Below are 19,935 nucleotides of genomic sequence, written 5' to 3' on the forward strand. Positions count from 1 at the left end.
GTTTTATAAGCAAATTTCAAGTAATGGAGAGTTTTCCGAGATTTTTCAGCATGACCCGTACGCTGAAGGATCCCTGATAGTTACATTCTTAGATTATTTTGTGCTGTTTTCCACATGCATTGTTAGTGTTGCCAGAGACGTACAACGAATTCTCTGCTCTCAGTGTGCCACATCTGTGCCAACCAACGTTTGCATTGTCATGTAAGGGTGGGGCAATAAATACTACAGAAACCAGCTGAACGGAATGCAGCTGAGAAGCTCAGCTCCAGGGTGACTTGTAAGTGAGGTGCCTTCTCAAGAATCCCTGTGTTTCTATGGAGGCATGGTGGTACTCACGTTCTCCAGCGGATAGTAGTCAGTCCAGTCGAAGCCAGCGGCGCGCTGCCGGTGCGATGACTCGTTGTCGATCAGTCTGGACAGAAACAAGGATTAGATCGCGTCAGATGAACACTGGAACAGATAAGTTCTAAAATTTTTTTTCTCATAGTGAGATAGAGAACAGTAGGTCAGCACAACTAATTGATGATAGTTCCAGCGTCTCAGTTCCCACCAAGGTTTTAAGGAGGTTTCCTTCGGTTCTCAAGCGCAAGTCCGAACTGATATCTCCTCCCAAATGTTTCCACTCGCTTTCTCTATGCCCTCTCTAAAATAGTTCTTTTTTGTGAACGAGAAGCGACTAACTGGGTCCTGAAGGAACTGCTCTGGGAAATGATTATTAGGACAGACCACGCTGTAGGATATTAATCGGTTACAAAAATGGTGTTTCTAATGCTACCATAAGGAAAAACTGCGGAGAATGGCAATATAAGCGATTAGACAGTGCTAGTTCATGAATGGACAAAATGTCTTCTAGGTAAATGACATTTGTGAAGAAACAGAGTTCTTCTATGGAATATGTTCGTTAATTTATATGTGTGATTGTACGGCATGTATAAGTATTACCTAGCTCATAAATTTTTGCCTCTTGCATTACATTGTCCCAGCAAAAGCGTATAATTCAATACACCCAACACAGACATGACAGTGGAAACCAATGCACATGTCATCCAGGGTATTATGCGGTGTCCTAATTTTTCGACTAGTTAACTTGATTTGTTCGATGTGTTTAGATAAGTAGTTCTCTTTCATTTGTCTCCACGCACAAAAAAATTATGAAACGTATACGGACAATTTCTTTCTCGTTGCAGGTATTCTTCACTTCATATGCAGTTACTTAAAACAATTCAACGTAAGTAATATTCAGTTATGAAGAGCCTTTTTAATATAATGTAGTACTTCTTAGCAACGTTTCGCAGTTAAATAGCAGGGCTTACCTTTGTACGTCGTCAATAAAGATGCTGTAGGGCATGGCATATCCGTTAAATGTTTCCGTTATTCGTTCCTGCAGTTCAGGGGGCACCATAACGTCCACTGGTCGCGAAATTGCAATGGTCTGAGTCCAGAAGTCCAGCTGCAACAACAGAAATCAAAGATATTAGTCAGGGAGAATTCAGAAATCATAACTGTTCAAAAATTGGCAACCACGGCATCGCTCTTGCTGTATCAAGCAACGTGTGTAACTAACGATTCAGATAAGGAACTTCGCCAGAAGCAAACAGCGACGCAGAGGGCTCTGCAGCAGTTTAACAACAACATTGTGCAGATACTGAAGAAAATAGGTAATTATAGTGGAATGATCAGAATAAAACTACAGAAAAATCTGGAAAGTGTCAGTTCTCATTACACACGACACAAAAAATCGAAACACCAAAATATAATTAATGTAGAGTAATGAAATTTTGAGAATAAATTTGTCTAGGTAACATATGTGAGTGATTAACATCGCAAGATTACAAATTAATGTTAGTGCGAGATAAGCCGTTGTAAATGTGAAATGCTGATACCGTCAGAATGTTGAATGCAATACAGGGATAATTAATGCTGTTCGTGGATGACGCTGGTGTTGCCGTCAGATGATGTCTAATATTTGCTGGACTGGAGAAAGGGCCGGTGATTGAGCATGCCAAGGCAACCTTCGACACTCTTTACGGCAGCGCAACAGGCCGAATAACCAGATTGACGGACAAATCTGCAGTCAGGGTGCGTGGAATAACCACGAGGTGCTTCTACCGTCATACGTAATCACAAAAAATTACTCTGAGCACTATGGGACTTAACTTCTGAGGTCATCAGTCCCCTAGAACTTAGAACTACTTAAACCTAACTAACCTAAGGACAGGAACATAAAAGAGAGTTGGACAAGACGTTACGGGTTTCCTCGTAATTTCTTTCCTGAGCAGAGTACACAATGTAATTTGCCATAGTGACGATACCAACCACACGTCACAAGACCGTTAGATCTAATAAGGTAGCAGGAGCAAAGAGGACGTGATCCTAGTGTTTTTTTTTATGATTGCGTGACGTAGCGTATTTCCCACATGTCTGCGTGTTGAAGCCGACCTGTCGTAGGGCTCTCGAGAAATTTTTGCCTCTGTAAAAATCAGTATGATTTAAGAGACCGTGGGAGAAACAGGTACGCTCTCTTCGTACACGAGTACAGAGGATTTTGGACAGTAAACTCGCTGCTTTTTCAGTTACGGAGGAATTCATCTTAGTAAATTGGCAAGTGTGCGACTAAGAATATCCATTCTTACATGAAAAAGTATTTTAAGACTTATTGATTTTCTGGTTATAGTGTGGACAGTCTGGACATGAAAACAGTTTGTACGCTGAAGATACATAACAGGTGTGCGATAAATTTATTAATCAAGTTAGCCAATGTTTCTCATGGCAGTTAAGTATTAATTTTCTGAAGCGATAGTATTACTTTTCCAGCGTATGTGATCTTAATCACCACTGTATCTTATACAAATATTAAATTCCCTCCTTCCCGTTCCCTCAGGTACTGTTAGTACAGCTTAAACTCTTTGGTTTCAGCAATCACACTATCCAAATTTACCCATGAATACGCAGACTAAATCACTTCCGCCTACGAAAACAGTTTTTCTTCTACCTTACGAGCGTATGCTGTGTTCTGTCCTGTCCTACAGGTCGCTAACATGCCGCGTTTAGTCGGAAGAGCAAACAGTATGTTAGGCTTACAACAATTTCTTTTGCCCCACTCTAAGGTGCTAACTGTTAGCATCTAAGTATTTGTGTCCTCTAGTTACATAAACCTTAGGTGGAATTCTTAATGGACTGTACTTAGAACATACGTTCCATGCACTGAGCAGCATTTCCAGAATGGAACTTTCTCTTCCCTTACTGGATTGTACTGGTTCAGGGACCGCCTTGCCCACACCATTAGAAAGGAAGTCAAAGATAGATGTTATATTTGTTTACCTTTCACTGTTTTGGTATGCTGTTTCTGGCAGGTTCGCTGTCAATCAGATAAAATCGTCGTTCGTTGGATAGTTTTCTTTTTGAGGCAATTATCAAATTCTACCAGTTGTAGAATACTATACACTGTTTAATGAACAAAGTGATTTTTCTCTTGGTTGCACCTATCGCATGCTGCCGTAAGTGTCTGACGACCGTCGAGCTATATACAAGCGTTATGGTGTAGCGTGCATCGAACACTGGATCATGCACGTCAGTGTCACATAAGCCAGCGAGTATTAATTTTTCTTTTAAAGGAATCGAGATAGTTTCTGTGTTTTTCCAGGTTGCGTACCATGCGACGTAGTGCACCCCTCTTTTTCCTGCTTATCCACTGCTCTGCGTTTTAGAAGTTAACTAATTTTGGCCAACACCATATTGCTTCTCGTTCAGCGCTACCTCTTCATATCTTCCCAATGAATGTTTCATTTGATGGTCAGTTCAGTCTGATGAAAAATACCAACAGGATTTTTTGCATTTCCTGGAGGACTAGTGCCGTCTTTATTATTCTTGCTCTGTGGATTGACAGGCAGGAAAAAAATGCATAGTAACTGGTGTATTACAGCATAGTAATGAGCAAGTTAAGCGTGGCTCTATGTAGTTTGCTTGGATAATTTCCATTGGCGTTTTACATCAAAGGCATTGAAGGTAACGTCTTTCAGTCTCCGTAAATGATGTCGAGAAGAACTACTTCTGGCATTCCTTGAAAATCGCCAACTGATGCAGCAACAAAATATCAGAAAATGTGCCCCGTAGTTATCATGAGGTTAAAGTTAGCAGTAATAATGAATCTATAGACTGGATTTAGATATTTCTGGATATCTGAGATATTTATTTGCGCAGTCAGAGGTAGTAAACTGTTTTAGTGGCTAATACTGAAATGTAACTTCGCGGTAACCACGGATAATTGGTTACTTAATTAGTTAATTACTTGTTCCGTAGATCAACTGCACGATTCTCATCGAAATGATGAGGAACGAGCCAATGCACAGACTACGTATATGAGATTTGCTTGTGAGTACGATTACATGCTGGCCACATGCAGATTACTACGAATGAATGAATTAGTCCTTAATACTACTCATGTAATTATTGATAAAAACAAATCTAGTTTTTTTTCAGTTACACACGCCAGTTTTTAATTAAAAATTCGTCCCTGGAATAGAAGTGGTTGTTCAGAAGAAATTATATTGCACTGAATTTAAAATCTGCTGTGCCATTGGCAGAATAGAGGAGTAGAGGTCATTTTTTCTTCTCGGGTGAACCTCACTATTCTTCTCAAATTCTGGTGAATTATTATGACAAATTTCATTATCGGTTGTTCATATTTTGAAGGAGCATTTAAAATGGCTAGTTGTTTGAAGAGGTGTCTACAAGACGACTGGATCTAGGAAAAATGTGTTGTCTGTCACTTCAGTGACGATGTCCATCATAAAGAAACTAGACAAAGATCATATCTGAGGTACCAGCTGGAAATGCTGTTGAAACTGAAAAAGTCTGAAGCAGCAGCGGTTAAAGGTACAGGACGATGCAGAGTAATGCTGGCGTTTGTTCCGTACTCTTTGAAGAATGGACATCATTAACGAGCACAAAAATTTCAAGGCAAGTCTTCGACTTGATTTACAAACAACTAATGCAAAATGACGTCCTTCAATGGTTACAAATTTCGGCTTCTGCGAATAATAAATATATTTATTCGATATTGTAAAACATACAGGACTATAACTATCTGACAGCAGACATATGAGGAAAGCTACGTCCGGAAAGATGGATGTGATGAAAGTAGCAATATTAAAACAGTCCGTCGGTCAGCTTATCTAGAACTTCAGTACCACGTAGAATGCAACGTCTGGTAGAACAATAATGTAAACAAGAAAAAGGAGATAGACCCTATTCAGAGCCTGGATTCGTAGAGTAGCTCCACATGATATGAATATCAATGTAATTCCGTTACCAGAATGGCTTTCAGTAGAATGCGATATGATTCTTCTACACAAACTACAACTTACAAAAATATTTGTATAAACTGTACCCCAAAACTATCGTGCACTTCACAGAAAAATTATTTACATTCTTGTTTGGTGTGATTTACCTGACCCTAGTGTTGTTCTTATATCATTCACATCGCATACCGCTATAGCAGGTAAAGAACCACTTATGGCAATCATTATAGCATAACTAGTTAACCCGCTTGATCTTCTAAGTTCGTTTGAAATAAGTGATTTTACATTTTCATGTGACGACTGTAGCACTAGTAAGAATTGTTACTCAGACGACGTATGTATTTTTTATTCTTAACCTTACTCCAAAGGTTATGGAGCCTGCCCATTGTAGAGATGGTTTATTTTTCAGTTAAATCCCAGAGAACAGTTAGTGGAGCAGAGGTGTTCGGAACTGATATTGTTTTTTTTGGAAAGATGTAAGACACTCACCGAAAGAGAGATCAACAACGCGAACTATCTTATCTTCGTTGCCCTGAAAGGTAAGTATTTCTGCTGTTTATTTAACAAACAAAGATGAGCAAGCAGACCTCAGCATTCAGATTCGCAAATGAAAGAGAAGACGGCTAAAATTAAATTCGTATCATTCTTATAATCTGCACAACGAAAAAAAGAAAAGAAACATACCCGGTACCAACTGCATTTACTTCTCGATAATTATTTTACATTATCCTATTGAGAAAAGTGACTCATCACGTAAATGGAAAATTTGATGATATGATCATGACTTGCAAAGCACCAAAGAAAGCGTCGTTAATTCATTAACGTAAATTGGTGGCCTTTGTGCCCTATCGCCTTTGATTATATCGCGAGCTCCCGTCTCATGCTTTGATAGCGATGTAATCAGATGGTGGGTACTTCAGTAGTTCAAGACAGAGCAATCAGATCCTTAAGAAAGACTGTGTATTAATTATTGTAAACTGTTTGGGATCAGTGTTGCGACGAAGGAAGATCCGATAAGAAGGCTGTTTCATGACTAAGTCCGTTTGAGTAACAAGCAAGCGAACGAGTCTCTTCTAAAGAACACAACGAGACGAAAGTGCGATGCTAAATCGCAAGGTGCTTTTCCAGACAGATGTCTTTCATCTCTATTTATGAAAGGGAACGTCCTAGCTGACTTTCGTACTGATTGAATCATCTTCGCCCAGCCCAAAATTCTAAGGATAGAAACTTGAAATTTGGAGAAGGTAAGAATCCTTTACAATAAGCATCGTTTAACAAAGGATTTTTTGAAGTTCTAACCATATAGAGGGGAATTTGGGGATGAAGGGCTTTTTTGAAAAATGTCATTATTAACGCAATTTTGAAGATAGACCTGCGAAAATTGGTACACAGTTCCTCAGTCAGAAATAAAGAAATACGTGTCTCATCATTTTTGGAAATTTATCCATATGGTGATGAAATAGTGGGTGAACTACTAAAGTATTTTTAAAGCTACATCTGTGAACATTGGTATTTGACTTCCCAGTTACAAATAAAAAACAATATGTTTTTCAGTGTTGAGCTCCTAAGAAGGTGATATAGGGGTTGAGACTTTTTTATGAAAATATTTTATTACGAAAGCATTTTAGAGCTAAGTTTTTATAACTGGTGTTTGGATTCTTGGTTACAGGCGAAAAAATACGTGATTCACTGTTTTCGGAAATTCAACCCCTAATGGGGCGAAATAGGAGATGAATGACTTTTTGAAAGTATTTCGCTATTAAGGGAGTTTTGAAGCTAGGACTATTCAAACTGGTATTTGGTTCCTCAGTCAGAAAATAAAAAGTACGTGCTTCAACATTTTTGGAAATTAAGTCACTATGGGTAAAACAGTAGGCGACAATTTTTTTGAAATTAAATAATTACTACAGAACTAAAGGGTTTTTAAGGCTACATCTGCAACAACTGGTATTTGACTTCTCGGTTAAATTTTAAAAAAATACATGTTTGTGTTTCTGGAAATTCAACCCCTAAGCGATTGTAATAGGGGACGAACATTTGTAAGACAATATTTAGTTACAGTAAAAAGTTTAAAGTAAAATTTATGAAAATTGGTATTTCACTTCACGGTTAGATAGAAATAAATATTTATTAGGGGATGAAAGTCGCTATCGAAATATTTCCACAAGTAATCAAATGGCATGATTAACAAAACTTTGGGTTCCAGCTACCAGAATCGATTTTTGGTCAGAAGTACACTTGGAAAAGACCACGCTTATATTGCTTTAATTAGCGTGAAAAGCCTAGAAGGTGTTGCAATTTGTGAAAATCATAAAAATTCTGTTAAATAAAAAAAAAGATTCTCTGCAAGCCATACAGTCTACACGAGTGAAGGTGCGAGCGTTAACCTAGTGCAATATAAATGAAGTCTTTTGTGCTTACTGTTCCAGGAGACACATGCACACTTTCGCAACACAGTCTAATACCGGACTATTTTTCGTAAAATCATCTGCAAACCATAACTTTAATGGGAAATAACGCAGCGCTCTTAGATCAGTGTTGCTTTTCATGAGGCCTTGTCGCATACAAAATGGTTCATAGAATACCATGAGAAGTCATAATATTTGTTTCATTTATTAATCAAGCTTTGAATCAAACTACTTTCTCAACTATAGCTCACCACAACCTTCCCTGCCCTGGAAAATTTCAGTTTATTAATTGTATATGAATTTTTCCCAAGATGCAAATAGCATAAACGTTTTGAGGAGATTTCGTAAAACAACAAAAGTGAGAAGTGGTTGTATTTTTTTGTACAGCGAGAATCAGAACTCACCATTAACGGCCGGAGTAGACGTTAATTAATTACGTTGTTTCTGTAAACACTTGATTCCCGTAAACTAATAACAAGATTTTATAAAGAAATATTTGATAACAGTATATAAAAAATGTTGATTTTAACAATGTCAGCACAAAGAGATGTATCTTCTCCGAGCACTGTGTCACTGTGTTGTTACCAGCCGAACTGCCATGCGATGACATCTTATGTGCACAGTTGGATTGGTAATAACGACAAAGTCTACATAAATTAAAACACCGGGCGAGGTCGGCATATTTTGAGGTAATGGATCGCATTCTGCAGAAATGTGCTTCCTAATACGTCCACATCACGGTTTCCTTGCTTTCCCTGATCACTTAAGTGTTGAGATGGTTCCTTTGAAACGGACATGGCCTATTTCCTTCCGTGTTTCACCTCCAATGCGATCTGCGTTTAGTTTCTAATCACTAATCAACACGTTAAATCCTAATCTTCCATTTTCCTTGTATTGTTAACCACACGCTTTGGAAACTTAATCACAGGTGAAAACGACTGTGTGTATGATGTCCATTGTAGCAGCTGCAGAGTATAGAATACGTAAGATATTTAGCACGAGTCATCGTTATTCCAGTGGCTGTCAAAATGATGGTATTGTGTTACAAAGAATGTGTAAGAATGATTAAACTGAGAGTCATGGGGTAATGAGAATCTTGATATCATAGAATAGTTAAGAGACTAACCCAGTCTAACCTCCGTCCGAACAGGCTTCGGAAGGCCCAACGGTACCAGCCGTCATTGGATGTGGATATAGCATGCGGTCAGCACACAACCCTCCCGCCATTGTCAGTTACTGTGAGCCGCTAATTCTCAGTCTAGCAGTTCCCCAATTGACCTCACAAGGGCTGAGTGCACCCCGCTTGCCGATAGCTCTCAGCAGACACGGGGGTCACCCTTCCAAGTGCTAGCCAAACCCGATAGTGTTTAGCTTCGGTGGTCTGATGGGAACCGTTGTTACCGTGCAGCAAGGCCGTTGACTAGTTAAGACACTAGTCCGATATAAATTCAGCCTTCTTCAGCAAGCTTCAGTCTGAAGACCGGTTTATAGCAGTATCTGTTATCTATTCTCTGATATTCTCTCCTGCTGCTTTCAGTTCTGCCTAAGACCGTCAATGCGGTCTCTTAATTTAGTCCGTATACATCAGTCTCGGTCTGCATCTTGCATTCTGGCCACCTGCTTACACTCCCATGTCAGAGTATGAGAGCTAACCATATGCCCGTTGCGTGTTAATAGTGTTGTATAGGCATGGAATGCTCTATGTCTACCAAAGAACTACTTGGTCGACACCACATCTCAAAACGATCAAATCATAAAACTAATCGATATTATTGAGAGGCAGTAGCAGAGTTGAAATTCTTGTTTCAATGACCTTATCGCTGCCGAACCTTCATTCTTCTTTGCCTAACAAAATTGCTTCGACTTCACAAACTCTGATAAGAAAACAAGAAGTGATTAACCAGCGCCGTAACTGGTACTGCATATATAGTTGTGTGACGAAAAAGAAAATTGCGTAACTCACCGTATTAGATACCTGGTGACATCGTTCTCGATTACAAACAAACAATCGTTACCCTCCTGCTAAATAATCGGTATCCAAATGTTTAGCTCCCTTTTACTTTCTGTTAAAATTGTCATGGCGTATAATTTCATTGCCTTTACGTATAACCACGATATGTGGATAATACCTTTATAGTTTTGACTTATGGATTTGTATGTCCTCAAGACGCATGTCAATAGTGTCAACCCAAATATTCAATTTGCGATGGAGGAAGAGAGCAACAGGCAACATAATTTTATGTGTATATCAGTAATGGAATGTCGGGACGGAAATTTAGTCCATAAAGTGCAACGGAAAGCAACAGACATTGGTCGTTTCCCCCACAAGGAATCTGATCATCACTTACCACAAAAAAGATGTTTAATTGAAACCGTGATGTATAGGACTCATACATTACACGAGCCAGTTTATGTACAAGAAGAACTCGACTACCTGCAGTGAATTTTTTTAGAAAAAGGAGAACCCCAATACGGAGGTGAAATGAGCGCTACACTCAGAAAAGAGAATTTCAGGAGCGATGAGGAATAACAGCCGCCGAATCCAAAAGTTGTTTCCCTCATGTTTATCACCAAGGTCACTGATCATATCGAAATAGTTTTGACCAAATATGGGCCTCCAATGAATTTTAAATCGACAAGGAAACTAATAGAATGCTTGAGACCTGCCAAACATGTGCTTCACACAATGGCGAAGTTTGGTCTAGTTGTGACCAAGTCTACCTTGCCAGTTCAGAAAGATTTAGAGTGAATTAATAAAAATAGAGTAAAGTTAAGATGGTGCTTCTAACGCTTCCAGTAGTCTACATAAGAGACAAACTCCATTCCTTCCGAACTGACTATGCAAATGTAGACGAGATGTGGCTCAAATTCAAAGATATTGTAGCAACAGAAATTGAGAGACTCATACCTCATAAATTGCTAAGAGATGGAACTGATCCCCCATGGTACACAAAACAGGTCAGAACGCTGTTGCAGAGGCAACGGAAAAATCACGCGAAGTTCAGAAGGACGCGAAATCCCGAAGATTGGCTAAAATTTACAGACGCGCGAAATTTGGCACGGACTTCATTGCGAGATGCCTTTAATAGGTTCCACAACGAAACATTGTCTCGAAATTTGGTAGCAAATCCGAAGAAATTCTGGTCGTATGTAAAGTACACAAGCGGCAAGACGCAGTCAATACCTTCGCTGCGCAGTGCCGATGATACTGTTACCGACGACTGTGCCGCTAAAGCGGAGTTATTGAGCGCGGTTTTCCGAAATTCCTTCACCAGGGAAGACGAATGGAATATTCCAGAATTTGAAACGCGAACAGCTGCTAGCATGAGTTTCTTAGGTAGATACCTTAGGGATTGCGAAGCAACTCAAATCATTTGATACGGGCAAGTCTTCAGGTCCAGATTGTATACCGATTAGGTTCCTTTCAGATTACGCTGATACAATAGCTCCCTACTTAGCAATCATATACAACCGCTCGCTCATCGGTAGATCTATACCTACAGATTGGAAAATTGCGCAGGTCGCACCAGTGTTTAAGAAGGGTAGTAGGAGTAATCCATTGAACTACAGACCTATATCATTGACGTCGGTTTGCAGTAGGGTTTTGGAGCATATACTGTATTCAAACATTATGAATCAGCTCGAAGGGAACGATCTATTGATACCTAATCAGCATGGTTTCGGAAAACATCGTTCTTGCACAACGCAGCTAGCTCTTTATTCGCACGAAGTAATGGCCGCTATCGACAGGGGATCTCAAGTTGACTTCGTATTTCTAGATTTCCGGAAAGCTTTTGACACCGTTCCTCACAAGCGACATCTAATCAAGCTGCGGGCCTATGGGGTATCGTCTCAGTTGTGCGACTGGATTCGTGATTTCCTGTCAGGAAGGTCGCAGTTCGTAGTAATAGACGGCAAATCATCGAGTAAAACTGAAGTGATATCAGGTGTTCCCCAGGGAAGTGTCCTGGAACCTCTGCTGTTCCTGATCTATATAAATTACCTGGGTGACAATCTGAGCAGTTCTCTTAGGTTGTTCGCAGATGATGCTGTAATTTACCGTCTTGTAAGGTCATCCGAAGACCAGTATCAGTTGCAAAGCGATTTAGAAAAGATTGCTGTATGGTGGCAGGTGGCAGTTGGCGCTAAATAACGCAAAGTGTGAGGTGATTCACATGAGTTCCAAAAGAAATCCCTTGGAATTCGATTACTCGATAAATAGTACAATTCTCAAGGCTGTCAATTCAACTAAGTACCTGGTTGCTAAAATTACGAACAACTTTAGATGGAAAGACCACATAGATAATATTGTGGGGAAGTCGAGCCAAAGGTGGCGTTTCATTGGCAGGACACTTAGAAGATGCAACAAGTCCACTAAAGAGACAGCTTACACTACACTCGTTCGTCCTCTGTTAGAATATTCTGCGCGGTGTGGGATCCTTACCAGGTGGAATTGACGGAGGACATCGAAAGGGTGCAAAAAAGGGCAGCTCGTTTTGTATTATCACGTAATAGGGGAGAGAGTGTGGCAGATATGATACGCGAGTTGGGATGGAAGTCATTAAAGCAAAGACGTTTTTCGTCGCGGCGAGATCTATTTACGAAATTTCAGTCACCAACTTTCTCTTCCGAATGCGAAAATATTTTGTTGAGCCCAACCTACATAGGTAGGAATGATCATCAAAATAAAATAAGAGAAATCAGAGCTCGAACAGAAAGGTTTAGGTGTTCGTTTTTCCCGCGCGCTGTTCGGGAGTGAAATGGTAGAGAGATAGTATGGCAAAAATGGTTCAAATGGCTCTGAGCACTATGGGACTCAACTGCTGAGGTCATTAGTCCCCTAGAACTTAGAACTAGTTAAACCTAACTAACCTAAGGACATCACAAACATCCATGCCCGAGGCAGGATTCGAGGTCTTGCGGTTCCAGACTGCAGCGCCTTTAACCGCACGGCCACTTCGGCCGGCAGAGATAGTATGATTGTGGTTCGATGAACCCTCTGCCAAGCACTTAAATGTGAATTGCAGAGTAATCATGTAGATGTAGATGTAGATGTAGATGCAGATGTTGTAAGGTGTCAGGCAAATCCAACACCTTCCATGAAAACCCTGACATGATAAGCAAATCCAGTAGTATGTCACATAGCTCCGAATAAATCGTGACATTAAATTAACCAAAGTAATACGAGTAACGAGTGAGCAAATGGAATATCACAGACTAACACAAGAATGCCTAAATGCATGTCATACCTTCCCACCGTGAGACAGACGCAGTTCCGAGGGGAGAAACGAGAACAGAAGCCGAGAGCAGAACCGTGTTATGCGAGAAGGCCCTACGATAAGGGACTGACACCGACGTCGCCAGCTAACCGCTACGACCACACCAACCGTAAGTTTTTAGCGTGAGACTTTTTCGCGTCTCTGTTACGTTAGGACCACCCCCCAGCCCATGTTAAGAGCTAGAGCCCTCTAGAAGAACAGTATAGATCTTACGATAACACAAAAAGGGCCACACCACCTGCAAGTTTTAGCGTGAGACTTTTTCGCGTCTCTGTTACATCAGGACCACCCCCAGCCCATGTTAAAAGATAGAGCCCTCCAGAAGAACAGTATAGATCTTACGATAACGCTAAAAGGACCACACCAGCTGCAAGTTTTAGCGTGAGACTTTTTCGCGTCTCTGTTACGTTGCAAACTTTAAAAACATTGCCCCACCACGAAAAGTATAACGTTTCTCATTGGATAGACAGAATTTCTGTAGGCGGAGCTTAAGGTTAACATTGAGACCCTGATTGGACAGATGAAAACACAGCCAGATACCTTTTTTTAAACCAACTTCGGTAAATTGTAGTAAGGAGAAGTTAGGAGGAGAGTTGCTTCCGAGAGGGCGAGCTGGACGGAGCTGCGCCGGCCGCCGCCCCCTGACGAACACCGACAAGGTAATGAACGCACGCGATGCCGCATTTTTGAGTGCATAAGGCTTCACTCAGAACTGCAGAAGTCTCATCTGTTACACCCCCTTTACGTACTACTAGTGTCGATCGTCAATTAAAGCTCATGGTGTTCACATTTACCACTTGAAGTAAAAATCTGAAACTCTATGATTTTTCTGTTATATAGTTATTGAGAAGCCACATCAGCCACTGTAATTTACGACAAGTTAGATGAGTAATTAAAGATAATTGAGGGTCACTGTAGACCATTTTGATAGTTTTCTCTCTTATGAAACTTAATTTAAACCTAGATTATAGATGTGATATGGCATAGGTCATCCTTCGATCCATTGTAGAACTTGGAAACCCATTCGTTCACATTTTTGTTGAACGCAGTTGGTTTTTACCATCTTGTATTAAAACATTTCCTTTTATCAGTAGTGCAATTTATAAACGATGTTTTGTGAGTAGAATAAAATTTCCAATGGTAAACTTAACTGCTTTTTCGACGTTATTTTACCAGCTAACTAAAAATAGCAAAACCTTGAACCCCTTCCACTAAATTTAGTTAGTATTAAGATTCTTTTACAGGGAGTGCAGTGGAGCTGACGCTGAAATCATTAAGTGTGTGAGAAATCTTATGGGTCTTAACTGCTAAGGTTATCAGTCCCTTAGCTTACACACAACCTAAATTATCCTAAGGGTAAACACACGCACCCATGCCCGAGGGAGGACTCGAACCTCCGCCGGGGTCAGCCGCACAGTCCATGACTGCAGCGCCTGAGACCGCTCGGCTAATCCCGCGCGGCGAAATCATTAAGTATTTGGTTATATCATTGCTAGTCTCACTGAACTCTTCTGAATTCTACATGTCATGTGTGGTCTGGCGTCTCCTTACCGGCAACAGGTCCCAGGTTCAAACTAGTCAATTCCTTAAAAAACACGCTCAGAGCGTCGTTGCGCGAAAGTGGTAGGGAGACACGATATAGAACAAACAGACACCACGCAGAATGTTTAGAATGTAGATAGTTTTTTCGCACTTGAGTAAAATTCGCAGAACATTCATACAATCACGTGAAGCTGTCAAAACGTCCTTCGAAGGTATGTCAACTTGGGGGCCTCATTGGCTTGAATGTCGTTTTCGTCGTCGAAGTGTTGAACCTTCATGTGAATTTCTGCACTTTGTCGTTTTGTGGTAGGTTTTTACTGGTAACACCAAGTCTAATTACCCCTGATGGTTTTCTCCGGAAAATAATAATTGTTCACATCGTATATTTTAATCAAATTGTGGCATGTGTCCTTGCGTCGTCGTTTTTATTTGGTAATCGAAGTGTGTCGGACAAATTTTGCACAGACTTTTCTCTTCTTCAAAAGACTCTGGAAGAAATCTGGGACATCTGATTTAGAGATGTTGTTCCACTGCAGTTTCTGACACAACAAACCTAAGACACTATGGCCATATGTCCACGAGTTAACACTGTCAGCCAAAAACTGACTGGTCGAATGCACATTTGTTGTTTGCACTTGTTAGCTACCATAGTAGTTTTACTGCGCTCACATCGCTTATATGCCATGAATAAAATCGGCCTCGGAACTTTTTTGAACTTTTTTGGTATAACGAAATGAAGATTTTGCCACCAACGTTTTCTATTTACATTAGATCACTGTTTATGATGAAAAATTAGATTATTAATTATTTCATTATTTGATACTGTTTAGCACCACATACTAACAATTTGTGAAGTACTGCATGTTTGGGAGTTAATTAGAGTTGAGGGTTGGTAGGAAAGGTGACTGGGCAACGCGTTCCCCAGAAGTCAGTATCGGCTAAAGAGGGGCAAGGGATGAGAGATGTCATGTTCTGCAGGGGTGGACATTTACGGCCCTGAGAGAGAGCAGAGCGAGGATGTGGCAATATACAAACTAAAGGCTGCAGAACGCTCATGGCGCAGACAGTACAGGTGGAAAAGAAAAAAAAGAAAAGGAAAAGAATAGCGTTCCTGGCTTAAGAGCGTCATGGGTGGAACAAGGCGAAAAGACATCCTCTTAACGTAAAGGAATTTGCGGAGTCACAAAAAATGGTCGTGAGGTGACCTCTGAGGAATCTTCTCACAGGGAGCGTCAGAGCACGCTTCCAACCAAAACGCAGAGGCACGTATTTGAGTGCTAAGGCTGTAGGAGGGGAAATGGAAACTTACAGAAAATCTTCTAAAAGGAGTACGAGATTCAGGAGATTGACTGGCAGATCCATGTGGTGAGAGGTAATGTTTTTGTAGAGGCTGCTAAAATTCGTTGACTAAGCACAAATGTAGATAATGAGTGTCCAGGAGGGAGCACGCTTATGTCTTGGAGACACTATCCTGTGGAGGTTGCCCGAAGACACTTCCCACCATGGGTCGACTGACAGACTTTGCTGGTGAGAGCCAGAGCGGAGAATCTGGCAGTTAGATTTTCAGAGGTGTTGATTTCGCCTCAAGGAGTGTGTGCAGTCGTTTCTCCATGAACAGAGTGGTTATTCTGTTCACACGAGTGAGCATTCGTTACCTCTCTGTGAAGCCTGACGCACACTGAAATGCGTGCGGAAGACTACCTGAGCCGAATTTCTATCACTGGCTAGTGAGCAAACAGAAATCTTGACTCCTTTTCTGTCTTGTACTGAAGCAATTTCAGCACTAGGGGTTTGCGGACGGATTATTGCGCCCACTGTTTAGGTAGAGAATTAGAGGTACATCATGTACATCAATTGCACAACAAGCAACGACCGAGTGAGTAGTTCACTGGTTCAGTACAACTGCTGTTTGTCCTTCAGTACGTGATATCTGCACTTCGGTTTCGTAGATAGGGAGACACTAAAAGTAAATGTGTTGAGTTCGATTTGCTGCACCGCTGATCTTTTTCTGGAAATGCCAGTCATAGATTATGTCTTCTGTTTCTCATGGTTAATCAGTATCAGCCAACTTTGTGTCTTTGCAAAAAAAGGCGGGGGTGGGGGGGGGGGGGGGCGGAAACGCAACGCAATGCAATTTCTCGAAATTGCATTTAGAGTAGAATCTGGAATTGTGTACTTCGTATTTATACAATGTTTGGACACTATGTCTTTTTGAGAATAAATCGTTTACGGTATCCAAGTTGTTATTCATTGTAATAGGATTCAGACGGGAATTATTGGTTTTTGCTTAAGCGAAGTAAAACCTCAACATGATACTTCGTTTCGTGGAAATCTCTAGTTGTAGGTTGTCTAAGCCAGAGTCGTTTTAATTATTTGTAGGTTGTGAAGTCCATTGCAAAGACAACATTAGGCAACCACACATACGAATGCCATATGCTAGAAATACCTCGGAGGGGGGGGGGGGCGTACTAAGTATGAACACTTGCTTAGCAGAGCATAAAAAGAACTGTAGCTTGGGATAAACTAATAAATCAATCCTAGCGAAACATGCCTTTCACAGTGAAGGACGTGCAATGACATTTAGTGAGACTAGCCCCGTAGCTAGGAAAACACATTGTCTGCGTTGTTGGATAGCTGTCCAACTGAGATTTACGAACATTCATAATTTCAACACAAAAGAAGAGGAAGCTGAGTTAAATGAATTCTGGATGCGAACTTTGCGCCAACAGAATAACTATCATTTACCATTTCATCAGACAAGTATAATGAGACGTGATGTGTGGTTGTGCCCTCCGTACTAGTTTTCTAATGTAGCACCTCCTCGAGCTTATGAAGCAACTGCCGGTACAGTTCTGAGGGTACTTACCGCAGATGAGGACGCAACGTGTGTGAATAGTTTCGTATGTCGTCTACGGCCAATCAGCCCGGAACTCGTAACTGGAGTACGTTGTAAGAAGTTTGAAGTTTTGTACATTGATGTCATCCCACAGTGACACTGGTGGTGGGGTCCTTACCTGCGGGTATCGGCGCTGGATTTCCTGGAGGATGGCGACGTGTCTGCTGGAGGCAGGCTGGACGCGGTAGACGCGGTGGCCGTCGTAGCGCGCCCTGCCCGCCGCGGCCTCCGTTTGGGGCGGCGCGCCGTGGGCGACGCTCGCCAGCGTCGTCAGCGCCAGCAGCAGCACGGCTACACGAGGCATGTCGGCGGAGCTGGGGGCACAGGCAAAAGTTAGAGGTGGGGAGGGCGAGAGAAACAGGCGCTGGTTGGCCACAGGCTGACTGAACTCATCTACAAGGATCACACAGAAATTGCACACTGAGGTGACAAAGGTCAGGGGATATCTCCTAATACCGAGTCGGACCACCTTCTGTCCGGCGTATTGCAGCAACTAGACGTGGCATGGACTCAACAACTCGTTGGAAGTCCCATGCAGAAATATAGAGCCATGCTGTTCTATGTTGTTGTGGTCTTCAGTCCTGAGACTGGTTTGATGCAGCTCTCCATGCTACTCTATCCTGTGCAAGCTTCTTCATTCCCAGTACTTACTGCAACCTACATCCTTCTGAATCTGCTTAGTGTATGCATCTCTTGGTCTCCCTCTACGATTTTTACCCTCCACGCTGCCCTCCAATACTATTTAGGTGATCCCTTGATGCCTCAGAATATGTCCTACCAACCGATCCCTTCTTCTTGTCAAGTTGTGCCACAAACTCCTCTTCTCCCCAGTTCTATCCAATACCTCATTATTTATGTGATCTACGCATCTAATCTTCAGCATTCTTCTGTGACACCACATTTCGAAAGCTTCTCTTCTCTTCTTGTCCAAACTATTTATCACCCATGTCTCACTTCCATACATGGCTACACTCCATACAAATACTTTCAGAAACGACTTCCTGACACTTAAATCTATAGTTAATAAATTTCTCTTCTTCAGAAACGCCTTCCTTGCCATTGCCAGTCTATATTTTATATCCTCTCTACTTCGACCATCATCAGTTATTTTGCTCCCCAAATAGCAAAACTCCTTTACTACTTTAAGTGTCTCATTTCTTAATCTAATTCCCTCAGCATCACCCGACTTAAATGGACTACATTCCATTATCCTCGTTTTGCTTTTGTTGATGTTCATCTTATATCCTCCTTTCAAGACACTGTCCATTCCGCTCAACTGCTCTTCCAAGTCCTTTGCTGTCTCTGACAGAATTACAATGTCATCGGCGAACCTCAAAGTTTTTACTTCTTCTCCATGGATTTTAATACGTACTCCGAAATTTTCTTTTGTTTCCTTTATTAGTGGCTCAGTATAGAGATTGAATAACATCGGGGAGAGGCTACAACCCTGTCTCACTCCCTTCTCAACCACTGCTTCCCATTCATGCCCCTCGACTCTTATAACTGCCATCTGGCCTCTGTACAGATTGTAAATAGCCTTTCGCTCCCTGTATTTTACCCCTTCCATCCTTAGAATTTGAAAGAGAGTATTCCAGTCAACATTGTCAAAAGCTTTCTCTAAGTCTACAAATGCTAGAAACGTAGGTTTGCCTTTCCTTAATCTATTTTCTAAGATAAGTCGTAGGGTCAGTATTGCTTCACGTGCTCCAACATTTCTACGGAATCCAAACTGATCTTCCCCGAGGTCGGCTTCTACCAGTTTTTACATTCGTCTGTAAGGAATTCGCGTTAGTATTTTGCAGCTGTGGCTTATGAAACTGATAGTTCGGTAATTTTCACATCTGTCAACACCTGCTTTCTTTGGGATTGGAATTATTATATTCTTCCTGAAGCCTGAGGGTATTTCGCTTGTTTCATACATCTTGCTCACCAGATGGTAGAGTTTTGTCAAGACTGGCTCTCCCAAGGCCGTCAGTAGTTCCAATGGAATGTTGTCTACTCCCGGGGCCTTGTTTCGACTCAGGTCTTTCAGTGCTGTGTCAAACTCTTCACGTAGTATCGTATCTCCTATTTCATCTTCATCTACATTCTCTTCCATTTCTATAATATTGTCCTCAAGAACATCGCCCTTGTATAGACCCTCTATATACTCCTTCCACCTTTCTGCCTTCCCTTCTTTGCTTAGAACTGGGTTTCTATCTGAGCTCTTGATATTCATAATAGCCGTCCAAAATTGCGAAAGCATGGCGCAGCAGGATTTTTTGCACGAACTGACCTCTCGAGTTTTCTACATAATGTCGGGCGACTTGGGTGACCAGATCATTCGCTTAAATTGTCCAGAATATTCTTCAAGCTAATCGTGAACAATTGTGGCCCGGTGACAGTGCGCACTGACATCCGTAAAAATTCCATTGTTGTTTGAGAACATGAAGACCATGAATGGCTGCAAATATTCTCCGTGTAACCATTTTCAATCAATGATCAGTTCACTTCCACCAGAGAACCTAGTC

General features: G+C 41.3%; 1 protein-coding gene across 1 annotated transcript in view; it reads right to left on the bottom strand.

Annotated features, from left to right (window-relative positions):
* The window catches only part of LOC124546222 (zinc carboxypeptidase-like), a 59,250-nt gene extending 41,517 nt beyond the window's left edge, over positions 1 to 17,733 (bottom strand). The window contains exons 1-3 of the mRNA XM_047125021.1: positions 17,544 to 17,733; positions 1,314 to 1,450; positions 337 to 412 (exon numbers count right to left, since the gene is read on the bottom strand). Coding sequence (XP_046980977.1) covers positions 337 to 412; positions 1,314 to 1,450; positions 17,544 to 17,729 — 399 coding nt within the window. The 5' untranslated portion in view covers positions 17,730 to 17,733. The remainder of the gene's footprint in view (positions 1 to 336; positions 413 to 1,313; positions 1,451 to 17,543) is intronic.
* Positions 17,734 to 19,935: the final 2,202 nt, after the last annotated feature.

The sequence above is a fragment of the Schistocerca americana genome, chromosome 1, assembly GCF_021461395.2.
Source record: "Schistocerca americana isolate TAMUIC-IGC-003095 chromosome 1, iqSchAmer2.1, whole genome shotgun sequence".
Lineage (NCBI taxonomy): Eukaryota > Metazoa > Arthropoda > Insecta > Orthoptera > Acrididae > Schistocerca > Schistocerca americana.